Source organism: Hypanus sabinus, chromosome 27 (genome assembly GCF_030144855.1).
Source record: "Hypanus sabinus isolate sHypSab1 chromosome 27, sHypSab1.hap1, whole genome shotgun sequence".
Lineage (NCBI taxonomy): Eukaryota > Metazoa > Chordata > Chondrichthyes > Myliobatiformes > Dasyatidae > Hypanus > Hypanus sabinus.
The window spans coordinates 3,654,499-3,671,704 of NC_082732.1; the positions used below are offsets into that span (position 1 = coordinate 3,654,499).

General features: G+C 40.3%; 1 protein-coding gene across 2 annotated transcripts in view; it reads left to right on the forward strand.

The window, feature by feature from the left end:
- Positions 1–17,206, forward strand: part of si:ch73-206d17.1 (tyrosine-protein kinase STYK1) — a 91,103-nt gene that overhangs the window by 16,234 nt on the left and 57,663 nt on the right. For both annotated transcript variants that reach the window (XM_059951635.1, XM_059951634.1), the window contains exons 2-4: positions 9,003–9,068; positions 10,963–11,103; positions 14,235–14,468. In XM_059951635.1, the coding sequence (XP_059807618.1) occupies positions 9,029–9,068; positions 10,963–11,103; positions 14,235–14,468 (415 nt within the window). In that variant the 5' untranslated portion in view covers positions 9,003–9,028. The remainder of the gene's footprint in view (positions 1–9,002; positions 9,069–10,962; positions 11,104–14,234; positions 14,469–17,206) is intronic.

Consider the following 17,206-nt stretch of genomic DNA (forward strand, 5'->3'; position numbering starts at 1 on the left):
TCCTGTGGACTCGGAACCCAAGATTCCTCTGACGCTCCACACTGCCAAGAGTGCTACCATTAATACTATATTCTGCCGTCATATTTGACCTACCTAAGTGAACCACTTCACATTTATCAGGGTCGAACACCATTTGCCACTTCTCGGCCTGGTTTTGCATCTTATCAATGTCCTGCTGTAACCTCTGACAGCCCTCCACACTATCCACAACACATCCAACCTTTGTTATCAGCAAACTAACTAACCTAACTCTCCACTTCCTCATCCAGGTCATGTATAAAAATCACAAAGAGTAGGGGTCCCAAAACAGATCCCTGTGGCACATCACTGGTCATTTCTTAAATTAAGGTGGGCAATATGCACTGGACTTGTCAGGAATACTCAAATCCCGGAATTTAATAAAAAAGACAATCTGTCTCAGCGTATGTGGAAGCTTTAGAGAGGGTACAAAGGACATGCTGCCTTTGCTGCAATGACTGAGGAGATTAATCTTTTTACAGGCAGCTAGAGAACAAAGAAACCTAATAGAATTCATTAAAAAGACTTTCAAACAGAAGACATGTAGAGAGAAAGTTATGCAAGTAATAAAAGCTAGTGAACAACATTCAGAACTGAAGGGCATGAAAGGCATGAAGCCTGTCACAGCTGATCCAGGCAACAGTCTCAATTCAGTGTAGAAATGAGTAAACCTTGCTAAGAAGTGAACTGAACACTCTTGTTTCTGTCCCAGTGCTTTAATCTGCCAAACATTGTGTTGTTTCTCACTCTCGGACCTAGTGCCTGCCTCTTGGGCCTGGGACCCACCATTTCAATTCAGTTTTGGCTCAGTGCTTTCATCAGTCGAGCACCAGCTTGTTCCTTCCTTTCAGGCCCAGGCTCCACTACCTCAACTCAGTTCTGCTGCTTCAAACTGACTCCATCGCTCCATCAATGGCTGTACTTTGGTCTGTTCTTCCCTCTCGGGCCCAGGCCCTGCTGCCCGTGCAAGCTGTTCTGCACCTTCGATAGTTCACAAAATGCAGAAATACCAGGTTGTACAGGGGGTTCAAAATCTCAACTCCAAAAGGGAAGTTCCAGGCAATTCACTGCAGTGATAATTTTCCATAAAAAGTGTGACTTATAAAGTAGTTAGTAGTTTTGTCTGCTACCAGCAAATTGTCACTGAGCTTCACCAGCACCATCTACAACCAGCACATGGGATGTTCCTGCTCCCTTCCAGGACATAATCCCAGCAGCCAAGTAGTCTATCAGGATCTGTGGTGATTCTAAGGTCACTATCAACCCTGTACTGAAAGTAGATCACTACACTCTGCCCAGGTTAAAAGATATCTTTACAAACCTTTCTGGAGCGGAACACTTCAGCAAAGTGGACTTAACTGAGATCTACCTACAGATGGAGATGGAAGATCAATCTAAAGTGTATCTTGCTATAAACACTCACAAAGGGCTTTACCACTAGAATAGGAATATTTTTGGAGTAGCATCTACACCTGTGTTCTGGCAGAAATCTATGGACCAGGTGCTGCAAGGCTGCCCAGGCACTCAGTGTTACCTGGATAACATCATTGTTATTAGTGAGGATGACATGGAACACCTCCAAAATCTCAAGACAGTGTTAAAAAGATTAGAATATTGTGAGCTCAGAGTACAACACAACAAATGTGAATTATTTAAACCAAGCATCACTTACTGTGGTCACACCATTGATGCACAAGTTTTACACAAGTGTGCTAATTCCAAGCAGTGGTGAATGTCCCAATGCCAAGGTGCATGTCACAGCTGTGGTCCTTTTTAGCATTTGTCAATCACTATAAGCTCCTGCTAAACATAGCTCCTGTCCGCAAGGATTTTGGTCGCCCTCAAGGACAGGTGTAGCCCATCCCTTTTGTATAGGTTATGCCTTTCCCAGAAGAGGTCCAATGATACATAAATCTGAAACCCTGGCCCCTGGACCAGTTCCTCAGCCACACATTCATCTGCCAAATCATCCTATTGCCCTCAGTGGTGCATAACATGGGCAGAAATCCACAGTTTGCTACCCTGATGGTTGTGTTTTTCTGCTTTCTACCATTCTCTCTATGGGAACTCATTTCTTTTCCTTCCTATGTCATTGGTACCGAAATGTATTAAGCCTTCTGGCTGCTCACTCTCCCTGTTTAGAATGTTGTGGACAGGATCTGAGACATCCCTGACCCTGGCAGCTGGGAGGCAACATACTATCGGGGGCTCTCTATCCAACCACAGACTCTCCCATCTACTCTTCTAACTATGGAATCTCCTGTCACCACTGCATTCCTCCATTTGTCCCCTTCTCTTCCAGAGTGTCAGAGGCTGTGTATCTCTCCTGGTAGGTTGCCCCCCCCCCGCCCCCCCACCAAACAATATCCCAAAATGTTATACACATTATTAAGGGGAATGGCCACGGGGTATTCTGTACTGCCTGTCTATTTCCTTTCCCTCTTCTGACTGTCACCCATTCACCTGTTTCCTGCAACCTAGAGATGACTAGCTCCATGGAGCTCCTAGCTTTCATCTCCTCTAACATACATAGAGCAATCTGTTACATATTTGAGTTGAGATGCAATCTATATTGAGATGGGGTATATAAGTAAGCAGTGTGGTGTATAAATATTTCAGTTGTCTTTGGAATATATAGTTGTAAATATAGTTTAAGCATTCTATGTTTACATAATTCATTATGGGTTTATATGCAAAAGTACATGAAAGGCATACGTCATTATGCCATGTCATACGTGAGCACTGAACTTGAAGAAAAACCAAATAGACAAACAATCCCAAGTTTGTGTGCCTTTCTTTTGATTAATTTCTGGAGGTTACAAAACATATCACATATTCTTATTTACCTGCACTGAACTTTCTCGCTAGCTGTTACACTTTATTCTGCATTATTATTTTACCTAATGCAATTTGTAATAATCTGATCTGTATAAACAGTATATAAAACAAGAGTTTCACTGTATCTAGATATGTATGTAGGCCTCCATTATCTATTGTATCTAGATACATGTGATATTAATAAACAAATACCCATTGACCATTGCTGCTCTGGGGAAAAAGACATTTGTTGGAACCCCCTATCTATGCCTCTCAGTCTTAACCATAGAACATTACAGCACAGATACAGGCCTTTAGGCTCTTCTTGGCTGTGCGGAACCATTTTTCTGCCTAGTCCCACTGACCTGCACCTGGGCCATATCCCTCCAAACCTCTCTCAACCATATACCTGTCCAAGTTTTTCTTAAATGTCAAAAGTGAGGCCGCATTCACCAACCCATTGGGCAGCTCATTCCACACTCCCACCACTCTCTGCGTGAAGAAGACCCCCCCCCCCCAATGTTCCGTTTAAACTTTTCCCCTTCACCCTTAACCCATGACCTCTGGTTTTTTTCTCCCCTGGCCTCAGTGGAAAAAGCTTGCTTGCATTCACTCTATCTATACCCATCATAATTTTATACACCTCTATCAAATCACCCCTCATTCTCCTACACTCCAGGGAATAAAGCCCTAATCTATTCAACCTTTCTCTGTAACTCGGTTTCTCAAGTCCTGGCAACATCCTTGTAAACCTTCTTTGCACTCTTTCAACCCTATTAATATCCTTCCTGTAATTAGGTGACCAAAACTGCCCACAATACTCCAAATACGGTCTTACCAATGTCTTATACAGCTCTATCCAATTGTCCCTTGTTCACTCAACCTTTTCTTTCACAGCAGTCATTGAGATGAGTACAGTATTGCAGTGAATGGGGTGTGGTGTTGTCTGACATCTTCTTTCAGTGCATTCGTTTTGTTCTAACATATCTAGTGTTAACTCTAATGCTCTGGATCTTGGTTTGCTCTGAGCTTGTGCCCAGAAGATTACTTGTCCCATAAGACCATATAAGATATAGGAGCAAATTAGGCCATTTGGCCCATCAAGTCTGCCCTGTCATTTCATCATGGCTAATCCATTTTTCCTCTCAACCCCAGTCTCCTGCCTTTTCCCCATATCCCTTCATGCCCTGACAAATCAAGAATCTATCAAAATCTACCTTAAATATACATAAAAACTTGGCCTCCACAGCTGCGTGAAGCAATGAATTCCACAGATTTACCACTCGCTGGCTAAATAAATTCCTCCTCATTTCTGTTCCAAATGGAAGACCCTCTATTCTAAGGCTGTGTCCTCTGGTCCTACACTCTTCCACCATAGGAAACATCCTCTCCATATCCGCTCTATCAAAGCCTTTCACCATCTGATAGGTTTCAATTAGACCACCCTTCATTCTTCTCAATTCCAGTGAATACAGGCTCAGAGCCATCGAACACTCTTCATATGACAAGCTGTTAAATCCTAGAATCATTTTCATGAACCTCCTTTGAACCCTCTCCAGTGTTAGCAAATCCTTTCCAAGATAAGAGTCTCAAAACTGCTCATATTACCTCATGAGGCCTCACCAGTGCTTTATGAAGCCTCAACATTACAACTTAGTGTTTATGTTCTAGTGCTCTTGAAATGAATGCAAACATTGTGGTGCCTTCCTCACCACAGACTCAATCTGCAAGTTAACCTTCAGGGGATCCTGCACATCCAAGTCCCTTTGTGCCTCAAATTTTTGATTGTTCTCTCCATTTAGAAAATAGTCTACCCTTTTATTTTTTCTGTCAAAGTGCATGACCATACACTTCCCGACATTGTATTCTATCTGGCAATACTTTGCCCATTCCCCTTTTCCGTATAATCTGTCTTCTGTAGCCTCTCTACTTCCTCAAAACTACCATCCCTTTCACCTATCTTTGTATCATCTGCAGAGTTTTCAACAAAGCCATCAATTCCATCGTCCAAGTCACGAACATATGATGCACTATCAATAACTCCAAAAGACTGGAAGTAGAGTAACTACTGAAAGGATTTTATTAGCAGTAAAATGGACCACGTCCATGCTGGATGACTGCCCTGGACTGAGGGAGGAGCAGTGACACAATCACCTTTATCCAAGGGTCTGTGGGAGGAGCCACAGGAGCAGTCAGCAAAGGGGCGTGTCCAAACAGATATATATGGTTTACCACAACATATAATGTAAAAAGAATCAGTCCCAACACAAACCCCTGTGGAACACCACTAGTCCCTGACAGCCAACTAGAAAAGGCTCCCTTTATTCCCATTCTTTTCCTCCTGCCAGTCAGCCGGTGCTTTATTCATGCTAGTATCTTTCCTGTGGTATCATGGGCTCTTAACTTGTTAAACAACTTCACATGTGGCACCTTGTCAAAGGCCTTTTGAAAATCCAAGTATACCACATCCACTTTGTCTATCCTGCTTGTTATTTCTTCAAGAAATTCCAACAGATTTGTCAGGCAAGATTTTCTTTGAGGAAACCATACTGAACATATAGCCTATTTTATCACGTGACTCAAAGTACCCTGAAATCACATCCTTAACAATCAGCTCCAATATCTTCCCTACCACTGAGGTCAGACTAACTGACCTATATCCTTTCTTCTGCCTCTCTCCCTTGTTGAAGAGTGGCGTGACACGTGCAATTTTTCAGTCCTCTGGAACCATTCCTGAATCAATTGATTCTTGAAAGATCATGACTAATGCCTCCACAATCTCTTTGGCCACCCCTTTCAGAACCATCTGATCCAAGCAACATGCCTCGCTTCAGACCTTTCATGTTCTCCCTGGTAATCACAACTTCACTCACTTCTGACCCCTGACACTCTGGTCCTTCCACCATATTTTTAGTGTCTTCCACCATGTTGACTAATGCAAAATACTTATTCAGTTTGTCCATCATTTCCTTGACCCCCATTACTACTTCTCCACTATCATTTCCAGCTGTCCAATATCCATTCTTACCTCTCTTTACGCTTTATGTAACTGAAGAAACTTTTGATTCACTCTTTAATATTATTGGTTAACTTACTTTCACATTGCATTTTTTTCCTTAATGATGTTTTTAGTCTCCTGTTGGATTTTTAAGCTGCCCACTAATTTTTGCTCTATTGTTATGCCTTTTCTTTGACTCTCTTGTTGTCATTCTGCCTCCAGACGACTTCCTCTTTGGGATGTGTATATCTTGTGCCTTACAAATTGCTTCCAGAAATTCCAGCCACTGCTGCTCTGCAGTTCTTTTCCAATCAATTCTGATCAACTCCTCTCTCGTGCCTCTGAAATTCTCTTTCTTCCACTGATACATTGATACATCTGATTTTAGCTTCTACTTCTTGAAGTTCAGGGTGAATTCAATTATATTATGATCACTCTCCCCTAAGGGTTCTTTCACCTTAAGTTCTCTAATCAATTCAGGTTCTTTGCACAACATCCAATCCAGAGTAGTTGTTTCTCTTGTGTGTGGAACCATGATCTGCTCTAAAAAAACATTTTGTAGGCATTCTAGAAACTCCTTCCTTGGGATCCAGCACCAACCTGATTTTTCCAATCTGTTTGCATATTGAAATTGTCCATGATTATTGTAACATGACCCTCTTGGGGTGCATTTTCTATCTCCCCATTGTAATTTGTAGACCACATCTGTACTACTGCTTGGGGTTCTCCCATCAGGGTCCTTTTACCTTTGCAGTTCTTTAGCTCTACTCACAATGATTCAATGTCTTCTGACTCTTAGGACATCTGCCTGGCCTTAGGACATGATGTGTATCCTTGGATATTGAGCTCCCAGCTATAATATTTTTCAGCCAGGATCCAGTGATGCCTACAAATCATAGATGCCAATGTGTAACTGTGCTACAAATTAATCTACCTCATTCAGTATACTACTCACATTCAGATGTAACCCCCTCAGTTCCATATTCACTCTTTTCAACTCTGTCCACCTTCTGCATTGCAGCTCATCCTTTTGGCTGCAATTTGCCCTATCATCAGCCTTTCCTTGCTAGGCTGCACATTACCTTTATTTGTAAACCAACTACATTGTCCTCAGCACTATCATTTCGGTTCCTATCCCCCTGCCAAATTAGTTTAAACCCTCCCAATTGGCTCTAGCAAACCTGCTCACAAGGATCTCTGACCCCCTTTGGTTCAGGTGTAACCCATCCTTTTTCAACAGGTCGTACCTTCCCCAGTAGAGATCCCAGTGTTCCAGAAATCTGAACCCATGCATCCTACTGGCAAACCTGCCCTTGTTCACCTATCAGTAGGTGTGCATGAATTTAAATCATTACATAAGTGAGATTTATTTGTTTTGAATTACTAATTCTGTACAAATTTTTGCAGCGTCACTTATCTAATAATAGTTCAGGCCCTAAATAAAAATTATCTACAATAGTGTTCAGAGTCCTCAAGTCATGACTGAATCTTATTGAAACTATTCCTCAGCTTACAACCAGCACCTTTACTTTAATGGCCATCTGCCTCTCTTTCCTGGGACTTTGAAACTTTCATATCAGTGTAAACTTATTGGACATCTCTGCTGTATTTTTAATTAAAAGGAAGAAGTTGAAAACTTAAACAATTTTAATATTACAGTGCCAAAGTAAATAACCAAAAGTTATTTGATATTTCAGAAGTAGTTGATTATTAATAGGTATTTAATTGTATGCACTATTGTTTAAATACTTCTGAATGTAATTTAACAGTATGATTGAGTCAGTGTATTACTTCAGTTGATCAAAGAGGAGTGGGTTGTTTTTATCACCCAATATTGTTTTAAACCCCACCCATGAGATTTGTTTTTCAAATCAGATATTAGATTGCTACAGTGTATGCACGTCTTGCTGGGTTCTCTTCCGTGAACCAGAGGGTTGGCTGTTGATTACAAAAAAACCATAACCAATGTGTTTGTAGTGCTTGGTCTATATTGTGATTAAACTCTGTCCCTGCCACACCTGTTCTTGGAAAAGAGAATAGAAAGCAAACTACGGCAGGTGTGATGGCCACCTGTATCCTTCACCTGCACATCTGCAAGCTTGCTTTGGCAATCTGCTCCTTCATTAGATGCAAAGTCTGAGCATCTACTCTCCTGTGAAGTGGCTGGACACAACCCACCATCCTGTCATCTTCATGAACACTTTTGTCTCCTTGATGGTCACTGTCTTTCTGCACTAATCTGCCCATTGAGTCTCCTTGGCCATTTAGGACTGAAATGAGGCGAAATGTCTTCACACAGCATATGGAAACAGGAATTCTCTGCCTGCAGAGAATTCATCATTTGTCGTATTCAAATCTGAAATCAATAGATTTCTGCTTATCAAAGCAAGCCAGGTATTACATGGGCTATTGAGGTAGGTCAGCCATGATCCTGTCAAATGTCAGAGCAATCTCTGATCCTGCTCTTGTGTCTTACCATTGATGGCAAACCTTTAAATTACTCTTCTCTACTGAATTCTTCCATCTTTTTTACTTTTTATAACCTATGGGATCAATCTTTCACTTAACCCCAATGCTTCCTTCCTGCATCTGTCAGTTTGATATTCTTTTGCTTTCTTCTCAGAGGTTTATTATAAATTTACTTATTCTCTGTAAATGCATACTGTCATATTTTTAAATTGTGGGGCAATTAAAATAGCAGCAGAAGAGGTCGTGAAAATAAGGCAGACAGCTAGGAGCTTCTAAATATTTGGATAGTATTGCTGACATAGTAAGAATTATATCAGTGATCTCAAGAGGAAGAAGTGAATGATATTAAAACAAAAGGTAGATGCATCCATGGTAGCTGACAAAGTAGACTGGATGGTTGCTCACTCAACTCTTTTCATAGAGAACAAAGGATTGACATGTGAAGGAATGTCAGTAGCATGAACATGTTAATGAATTGAATTTGAAACAAAAGAGACTGATTTAAGATCTGGTATGATTGATGTTTGGTACATGTGTGTGTGATGCTGTGGAGAGGATCAGCAGTGGCAGCCTTTGACATCGGGATGTATAAATGCCATTTTGGATGCCACCATCGAACTTAACATTACTTCTCTCTTTGTTTAATTTCAGTGAGGAACACCTCCAGTACCACACTTAATGATATTTGCATCTTTTTTAGGTTTTGTCACTGTGTGATTCATTCTAATGACCCTCCACTGCAACTTCAGTATCTCAAATCGATGTAGTAAGTATCCTACTTAATTTTACATTTCCTTTTCTGTAATTGCACACATTCGGATGCAGGTGAGGAAACAGTGGGCTGCTAGGCTGTTGGAAGTGTCTGCTGGTGAAAGGTGCCTGTTGTTGCAGTAAGATAGAAGAACACAGCAGGTGGGGGCTACTCGGCCCCTCAAGTCTGGCCGCCATTCAATGTGATCGCAGCTGCTCTGTCCCAGGCCTCATCTCCTCTCTTGTCCCAGCTCCTCTCTTAACTGATCTTACAAAAAGCTATTTACTTCCTCTTTGAATATGCAACCCTCTCACCGAGGCTCGTATGCTAACTTAGCTTGACAGCTAACTCTGCTAACAGCCACATGACTCGGAGGTGAGAAGGCCACCTTTCATAAGCAATATACGTCCAGGTTTGGCGTTCAACCAAACAGGAACGTCGTGATGTTCCAATTAAAGGAACTTTGATTTGAGCGAATGCTGTGCAAATACTGTCCATACACAGTTATCAGTAGCCCAAAAAGGGCATATAATACATCAGCATAAAATTATAAAGTAAGTATATTTACAAAATTTTCAACTTTATCAAACAGTTAGCAGAGAAAGAGGGGAAAAAAGTAGAAGGACCCATTCCAGCTAAGCCAGTCTAAATGTGCACACAAATGTTAGAGCTAATTTCTGAAGTAGTTGGGATGCTTTGCGCTGAACCCACGTTCTGCATGAAAACACCAGTCACAGTTCGAACCTCCCTCGAAGTCCATCTCAAATGAACTGGCTAACTCAGGAGTATTGCCACTCCCTCCTCTGAACCATTCATCTGCCCAAAGCACTTTTTACAATGGGGTCACTCCTTTGAACAGCGTTTGGTGGCATCTCCTCTTGTGCCCTGCTCTGCTGCTCCAGCTGAAAAGACCCAAAACTACTAGTGCCCTTCAGAAAACTCTTCCCACCTCGCTCTCCAGAACTTTCTCTCACATCTCACAACCCTGACTGACATAACATTCCTGAGTTGGACAATATGGCTCCTTTTCTTTAGCCAAAGCCAACACACTCTTACCAGCAGGACACTGCTCATACAGAAAACAAAAATAAAATACTTCACAGCACAGCAGTATAAATCTTAACCAGGGCATTACAAATGCCTTTAGTGACCCAATCACCAGAATCTTTTAGAATGGGGAGATTTACTATGCTGTGTGAGAAGTTTTAAATGAATGACCCCTAATCTTTGAAAGATACCTTTCCATGACCCAGAGGGTTGTGGGATGTGAGAGAAAGTTTCTCCCACTAGTGAAAACATCTCAACATCTACTTTGTTATATCCAATAAGGACCTTGTGTTTCAAAATTAATGTAAAAGATTATGTGGCACTATTTAAAATTTTCCAGTTTCTTCCTCCTACGCTGTCCAATGATTAACTCTTCTCAAACACCATTATAAATAATTATTCAGTTGTCATACTGTTTCCATGGGAACTTTGCTTTGGAAATTTGTCTCTTACTTGCCTTAATATAATGACACATCTGTAATGCCTCATTAGTTGTGAAGAACTGAGTCATAAGATGTTCTGGTTGGGAACCACCTTTTTTGATTCTGAATTAACAAATATTTACAATTCTCACCTCTCAGCAGTAACTTTTTTCAAAGCAGCTTTCACATTGAGAGTTCAGATCAGCAGACTAATTAATAATATTCATGGAAGAGTAAATCAAATTTTGCACAGTTGTTCCCTGGCTCTGTAACTCGGCAAGTCTCACTGCCTGCAGTGGCAAAATGAATGCATCGGTCACGGACATCATTCAGGTCTACAAGTTGTTTTCTGGTTGTTTCTATTTTGAATTTCCAGCACTTATGCTTTTTATTCTAATTTCAGACTTTTGCAGCTGACGTTTCTTTTATTCCTGTCTCAGATGTGAATGGTATAAACAATGGGGTTATCATCATCCCAGTGGTCCTTGGGATTTCATCTGTGGTTCTGATCTCTATAATCATATGGAAGACTTGTAAAATGAAAAAGGAGAAGGACCGTGCCCCAGTTGTCCTCCTGCAAGGTGTGTGTATCTATTACTTTATAGATTAATCATAAATATTTAACCAATGTAGACATCCCCCCCCCACCCCCGAGGTCCTGTTGACTGATCAATCTGACCTCAATGCTATGCAGTTCAGTGAGGGCAAAGGAGAGGAGGAATGATTGCAGGTGTGCAAAGAATTTATGGGGTGGCACATTGGTCCAGCAGCGAGAGCCATGGCCTCAGTTTATACAGATGGTTCACAGAGTTCACGCTATTGACTATCCACTTACACCGATCTCTGATCTTCCCTACATTCCCAAAAACTGCTCTAGATCCTGCCACTCATCTGCACACCAGAAACAATTTATAACATTGAGTAAACCTACCAACCTGCATGTCTTTAGATCTGGGATGGAACCAGACCAACCTATGGAAACCCACATGGTCACAGGGAGAATCTGTATCACCCTTTGACTGACTCAGTGAATGGAAAATTGTATGATTTTGGAGTCTTACAAAGGATCTTCAATCTCTCAATGGATATGCCAACTAGTGGAGTGGTGTCACAGCAACAACCTGGCACTCAATGTCAGTAAGACGAAAGAGTTGATTGCAGACTTTGGGAAGGGTAAGATGAAGGAACACATACCAATCCTCATAGAGGGATCAGAAGTGGAGAGAGTGAGCAGCTTTAAGTTCCTGGGTGTCAAGATCTCCGAGGATCGAACCTGATCCCAACATATCAATGTAGTCATAAAGAAGGCAAGACAGCAGCTATACTTTATTAGGAGTTTGAAGAGATTTGGCATGTCAACAAAAACATTCAAAAACTTCTATAGTTGTACCGTGTAGAGCATTCTGACAGGCTGCATCACTGTCTGGTATGGAAGGGCTACTACACAGGACTGAAAGAAGCTGCAGAAGGTTGTAAATTTAGTCAGCTCCATCTTGGGCACTAGCCTACAAACTACCCAGGACATCTTCAGGGAGCGGTGTTTCAGAAAGGCAGTGCCATTATTAAGGACCTCCAGCACCCAGGGCATGCCCTTTTCTCACTGTTACCATCAGGAAGGAGGTACAGAAGCCTGAAGGCACACACTCAGCAATTCAGGAACAGCTTCTTCCCCTCTGCCATCAGATTGCTAAATGGACATTGAATCTTTAGAACTTACCTCACTTTTTTTTAATATACGGTATTTTGTTTTTGCTCTTTTTAAATCTATTCAATATACATAATTGATTTATTTATTATTAGTTTCTTCTCTCTGCTAGATTTTGTATTGCATTGAACTGCTGCTGCTAAGTTAACAAATTTCACGTCACATGCCGGTGATAATAAACCTGATTCTGAGATACTGCTTAAATGTGTCTCAGTATCTGCCTCAGGCACCCTCCTGTGCAGTGTGTTCCAGACTTCAGCCATTAAATATATGAATAAATTCTTCCTTGACTCCTCTCTAAATTGCTTACACCTTAAACCTAAGCCCCCTAACCTTAGACACAACTACAACATGAAAAGTTTAAAACAAAATCTTTATTCCTTTCCTTTCATCCTTTCATAATTTTGTACACCCCTACCAGGACCTCTGTCAGCCTCCTCTGCTTAAAGGAAAACAAACCCGGTCTTTCATCATAACAAAATAATTCTATCCCAGGCAGTGTCCTGCTGAATCTCCTCTGCTGCCTCGCCGGTGTCATTTCTATGGTGTGGCAACTAGCCTTGCACAATGTTCTAATCAGTAGAACATTGATTAGCCATATTCTAATCAATATTTCATGAAGTTGTATCAACACCTCCATGTTCTTATATTCAGTATCATATGGAGGCAAGCTCTCCATATGCTTTATTCACCGCCTTGTTTACCTGAGCTGCCACCTTCAGATATCTCTGGACGTACAACATGGTCTCTTTTTGTTTCTCTGTATTCCCTGGCATCTTGCTGTTCATGGTGCATGTCCTATATTTGATATGCTACCACCACCAGCAGCACCATTAAAAAATATATTACCTCAAACATTCATCTGCCATCGCCTTGTCCAGTTTGCTAGCTGGTCATTATCAATCAGCACCCAATGACTACAGCCGTCACTATCAATGACACCACAAATTATTGTCAGATCCAGACATACTTCTGCATTCATTGATATATGTAACAAACAGCAAGGATGCCAGCACCAATCCCTGCAGTACACCAGAGGTTGCAGATTTATCCCTGCTGCCTTCCTTGACTAAAGATAGCACACTTACTGCTATTCAGCTATCTGGCTCCTCATCTACGGCCAGTGGACATTGAAACTTTGTGATTACTGAAGCCAGAGTAACATTGGCTCTCCCCCATGAAGTGTGATATAGAACACAGGAGTCCACCCAACCCCTCTCCTCTCTTCCTAACTAACCAATTAGTAGTTAATGCCACTAAAATCCAAACCTCTTACCGTGTGGATAGAATCAATATTATGTCCAAATCTTCTGTCTGTATGCCTGTTGGAGGTTGTGGTCCTGGTTTTGAACACATTGAGCTTGCTTGGATATTTGCTATTTCTGAATTGGGAATGTGAGCTGTGGTAACACCATTCCCCGAGTCAGGTGATAACAGATGAGAGGCATATGCTTTTGCACATGAGTCAGGGCACTCCGTACCTTGAAGGTGTGATCTTTCAGATGAGACTTTAAGCTGAGGCTCCATCTAGCCCCTTATTCCATGGCACAATGTTACACAAGAGTTGTGACATTCTTTTGGTATAGTGAAAGTTCAGAGCTCCAGCCAGTATATGTGAAGCTTATATCACATTTGATGTTACCAGTGGGCAGCATGTAAATCAGAGGTGAGCACTTGTATGGTAACACCGTCTCTCAGAGAAATAAAAAGGGTTTCATGGACTCAGCTGCTGCAACGTGGTATTGGAAATTTACATTTCAGATGCTTTTGATGTTCTCTTCCAAAGCAGGTTGTGATCATCATTGGGAGTATTACTTATTGTACATACTGAGAAATAACTTCCATTGGTTATTTCACGTCTGCATTGTTGGAACTTGAAGTAATCTAAAGTCTTCATCCATTCCCATGAAGCATTACTGTATAATCTTCATTGTAATATCTGTGTTGTTTCACTTTTATGATCATAGCCTATAAATACGGATTTCGAACTTGATATTTTTTCTCTAGACAAATCTGAATCTGGATATCAATTGGAGAATGAAAATGGATTAATATCCAATGCAATCGAACGGATTCTGGCAGCCAAGGATCCCTCTCTAAAGCGGTGGGAAATGTCACCAGACCAAATACTTGGCAATTTGGAATATATGCAGAGTGGGAGTTATGGACCAATTTATACAGCCAATATCCTCTGTCCAGATGGAACTGGGGAAGTGAGAGCTGTGTTAAAGTCTCTTCATGGTAAGTAAAAAAAATCTTCCTTAACATTTTGTGTTCCTTCCCCTTTTGTGGTGATTTAATCTTAGTTGTATTCAAGTGTGGAAATGGCTAGAGAAGTCAACTTTCTACAATTTAAAAATGCTGTCTTCAAACATCTTAACTGTGTTCAACTGTTAGCTGAAATAAAGAGCCATCATTATTTTAGCCATAACTCAACATCTGGCACTCAGTTGGTAACTCACTACCTCTACTGAAGATTTGGGTTTGGTTCCATACATTCACAATCTGATCCTCACACGGTCCATTTCAAGAGATTAACCAACAGTTCGAGGGAAAAGAACGGGCTCACACAACTAAATTACATATGTTTCAAGTGTTGACCCAAGAGGAATGTCCACTAGATGTTATTCAGAGGCCTTTCCTTGAGCTTGTTTAGAAAATGTAATTCTGCAGTTATGCAATTTATCACAATTGCTGGTTTGATCAATTCCTCTTCAATCCCTTGTGACTGGAAATTTGATTCAAGAATTCAAGAGGGCTGGAGTTGGCTTCATAAGACCTTAAGATATAGAAGCAGAAGCAGGCCATTTGGCCCATCAAGTCTACTCTGCCGTTCAATCATGTGCTGATCTAATTCTTCCAGTCATCCCCACTCCCCTGCCTTCACCCCATACCCTTTGATACCCTGGCTAATCAAGAACCTATCTATCTCTGCCTTAAATACACCCAATGACTTGGCCTTCACAATCGCTCATGGCAACAAATTCCACAGATATACCACCCTCTGACTAAAGTAATTTCTCCGCATCTCAGTTCTAAATGGACGTCTTTCAATCCTGAATTTGAAAGATTCTAGGACCCTCTTGTCCTAGAATCCCTTACCATGGGAAATAACTCTGCCATATCTAAACTGTTCAGGCCTTTTAATGTTCGGAATGTTTCCATGAGATCCCCCCTCATCCTGAACTCATTTCTTTTTCCATCTTTTTATTAATATCAACATAAGATTAGTACATAGATAATGGGATTACAAACTTACAAAATTAAAATGAACATAAAAGGATATACAAGCAATAAGTACATTATAGTTAAGTCTTCCCAAATCACGAATGATATCATATAAACGAAACAAAAAAAAACTAAGTAATTCATGTTGGAAAAAAAACAGAAAAGAGAAAAAGAAAAAAATATATTAATACCCTAAGAAAAACTAAACTAACAAACTAACCACTAACTATTAAGAAAAAAAAAGAAAGAAGAAAAAAATATATAAATGGGCTGTTTATAGTATCTATAAAAAAATTACAAAATCATCAGTGTCCCCAACTCCGATCCTCTCAACATATATATATAATCAAAACTGGAAAAACAAATAGGATTGGAACAGGATCAAATTAAATCATGTGAAAATATTGAATAAATGGCCTCCAAATCTTCTCAAATTTATTAGAAGTGTCATATATATGACACTTCTAATTTTCTCCAAATTTAGACATAACATAGTTTGAGAAAACCAATGAAATATGGTAGGGGGATTAATTTCTTTCCAATTCAACAAAGTAGATCTTCTAACCATTAATGTAAGAAATGCAATCATCCGACAAGCAGAAGAAGATAAATGGATTGACTCCATCATTGGTAAACCAAAGATTACAGTAATAGGATGTCGAAGATGTCTTTCCAATATTTTTTCAAAACAAAACATATGAGTTAAAGAAGCTATCTCAGAATGACATCTGTCACATATAGGATTTATATGGGAATAAAAAACAGCCAATTTATCCTTGGACATATGAGCCCCGTGCACAACTTTGAACTGTATCAATGAATGTTTAGCACATATAGAAGGTAAATTAACTAATTGAAGAATTTTATCCCAATTCTCAATAGGGATAATAAAGTTAAGTTCTCTTTCCCAATCATTTTTAATCTTATAAAAGGCCTCTGAATGTATTTTCATAATTATATTGTAAACATTTGATATTACACCTTTCTGAAATTCAGAATTTTTTTGGGTTGAATCAATTTGTTTTAACTATTCCTATTGTATTCAATTTCTTTTTTCATCCTATTATGGACCAAGCTTATTCAGCTTGGAAGACTAAGGGAATACGAGGATTTTCTGATCTATTTTTGGATAATTGTTTTATGTATTTTGAACAATTCTCTAATAAATATAATTTGCCCAAATCTCATTTTTTTAGATATTTACAGATTAGGAATTTCTTAAACACTGTACTTCCTACCTTTCCAAATCTTGATTCTTTGGGTATTTTGGAGAAATCGTTAGAACTACATCCTGAACTCCAGGGAATACAGCCCAAGAGCTGCCAGATGGTCCACATATGGTAACCCTTTCATTCTTGGAATCATTCTTGTGAATCTTCTCTGAACCCTCTCCAAAGTCAGTATATCCTTTCTAAAATAAGGAGCCCAAAACTGCACACATTACTCCAAGTGTGGTCTCACGAGTGCCTTATAGAGCCTCAACATCACATCCCTGCTCTTATATTCTATACCTGTAGAAATGAATGCCAACATTGCATTCACCTTCTGCACAACTGGCTCAACCTGGAGGTTAATCTTTAGGGTATCTTGCACAAGGACTCTCAAGTCCCCTTGCATCTCTGCGTTTTGAATTCTCTCCCCATCTAATTAATAGTCTTGGTCGGTGAGCCAGGACCCCAAATTTTGGCCACTGGTACCATCTGGGGGGAATAATTCTTATTGTGACTTTTGGCAAGGTATACACCTCTAAT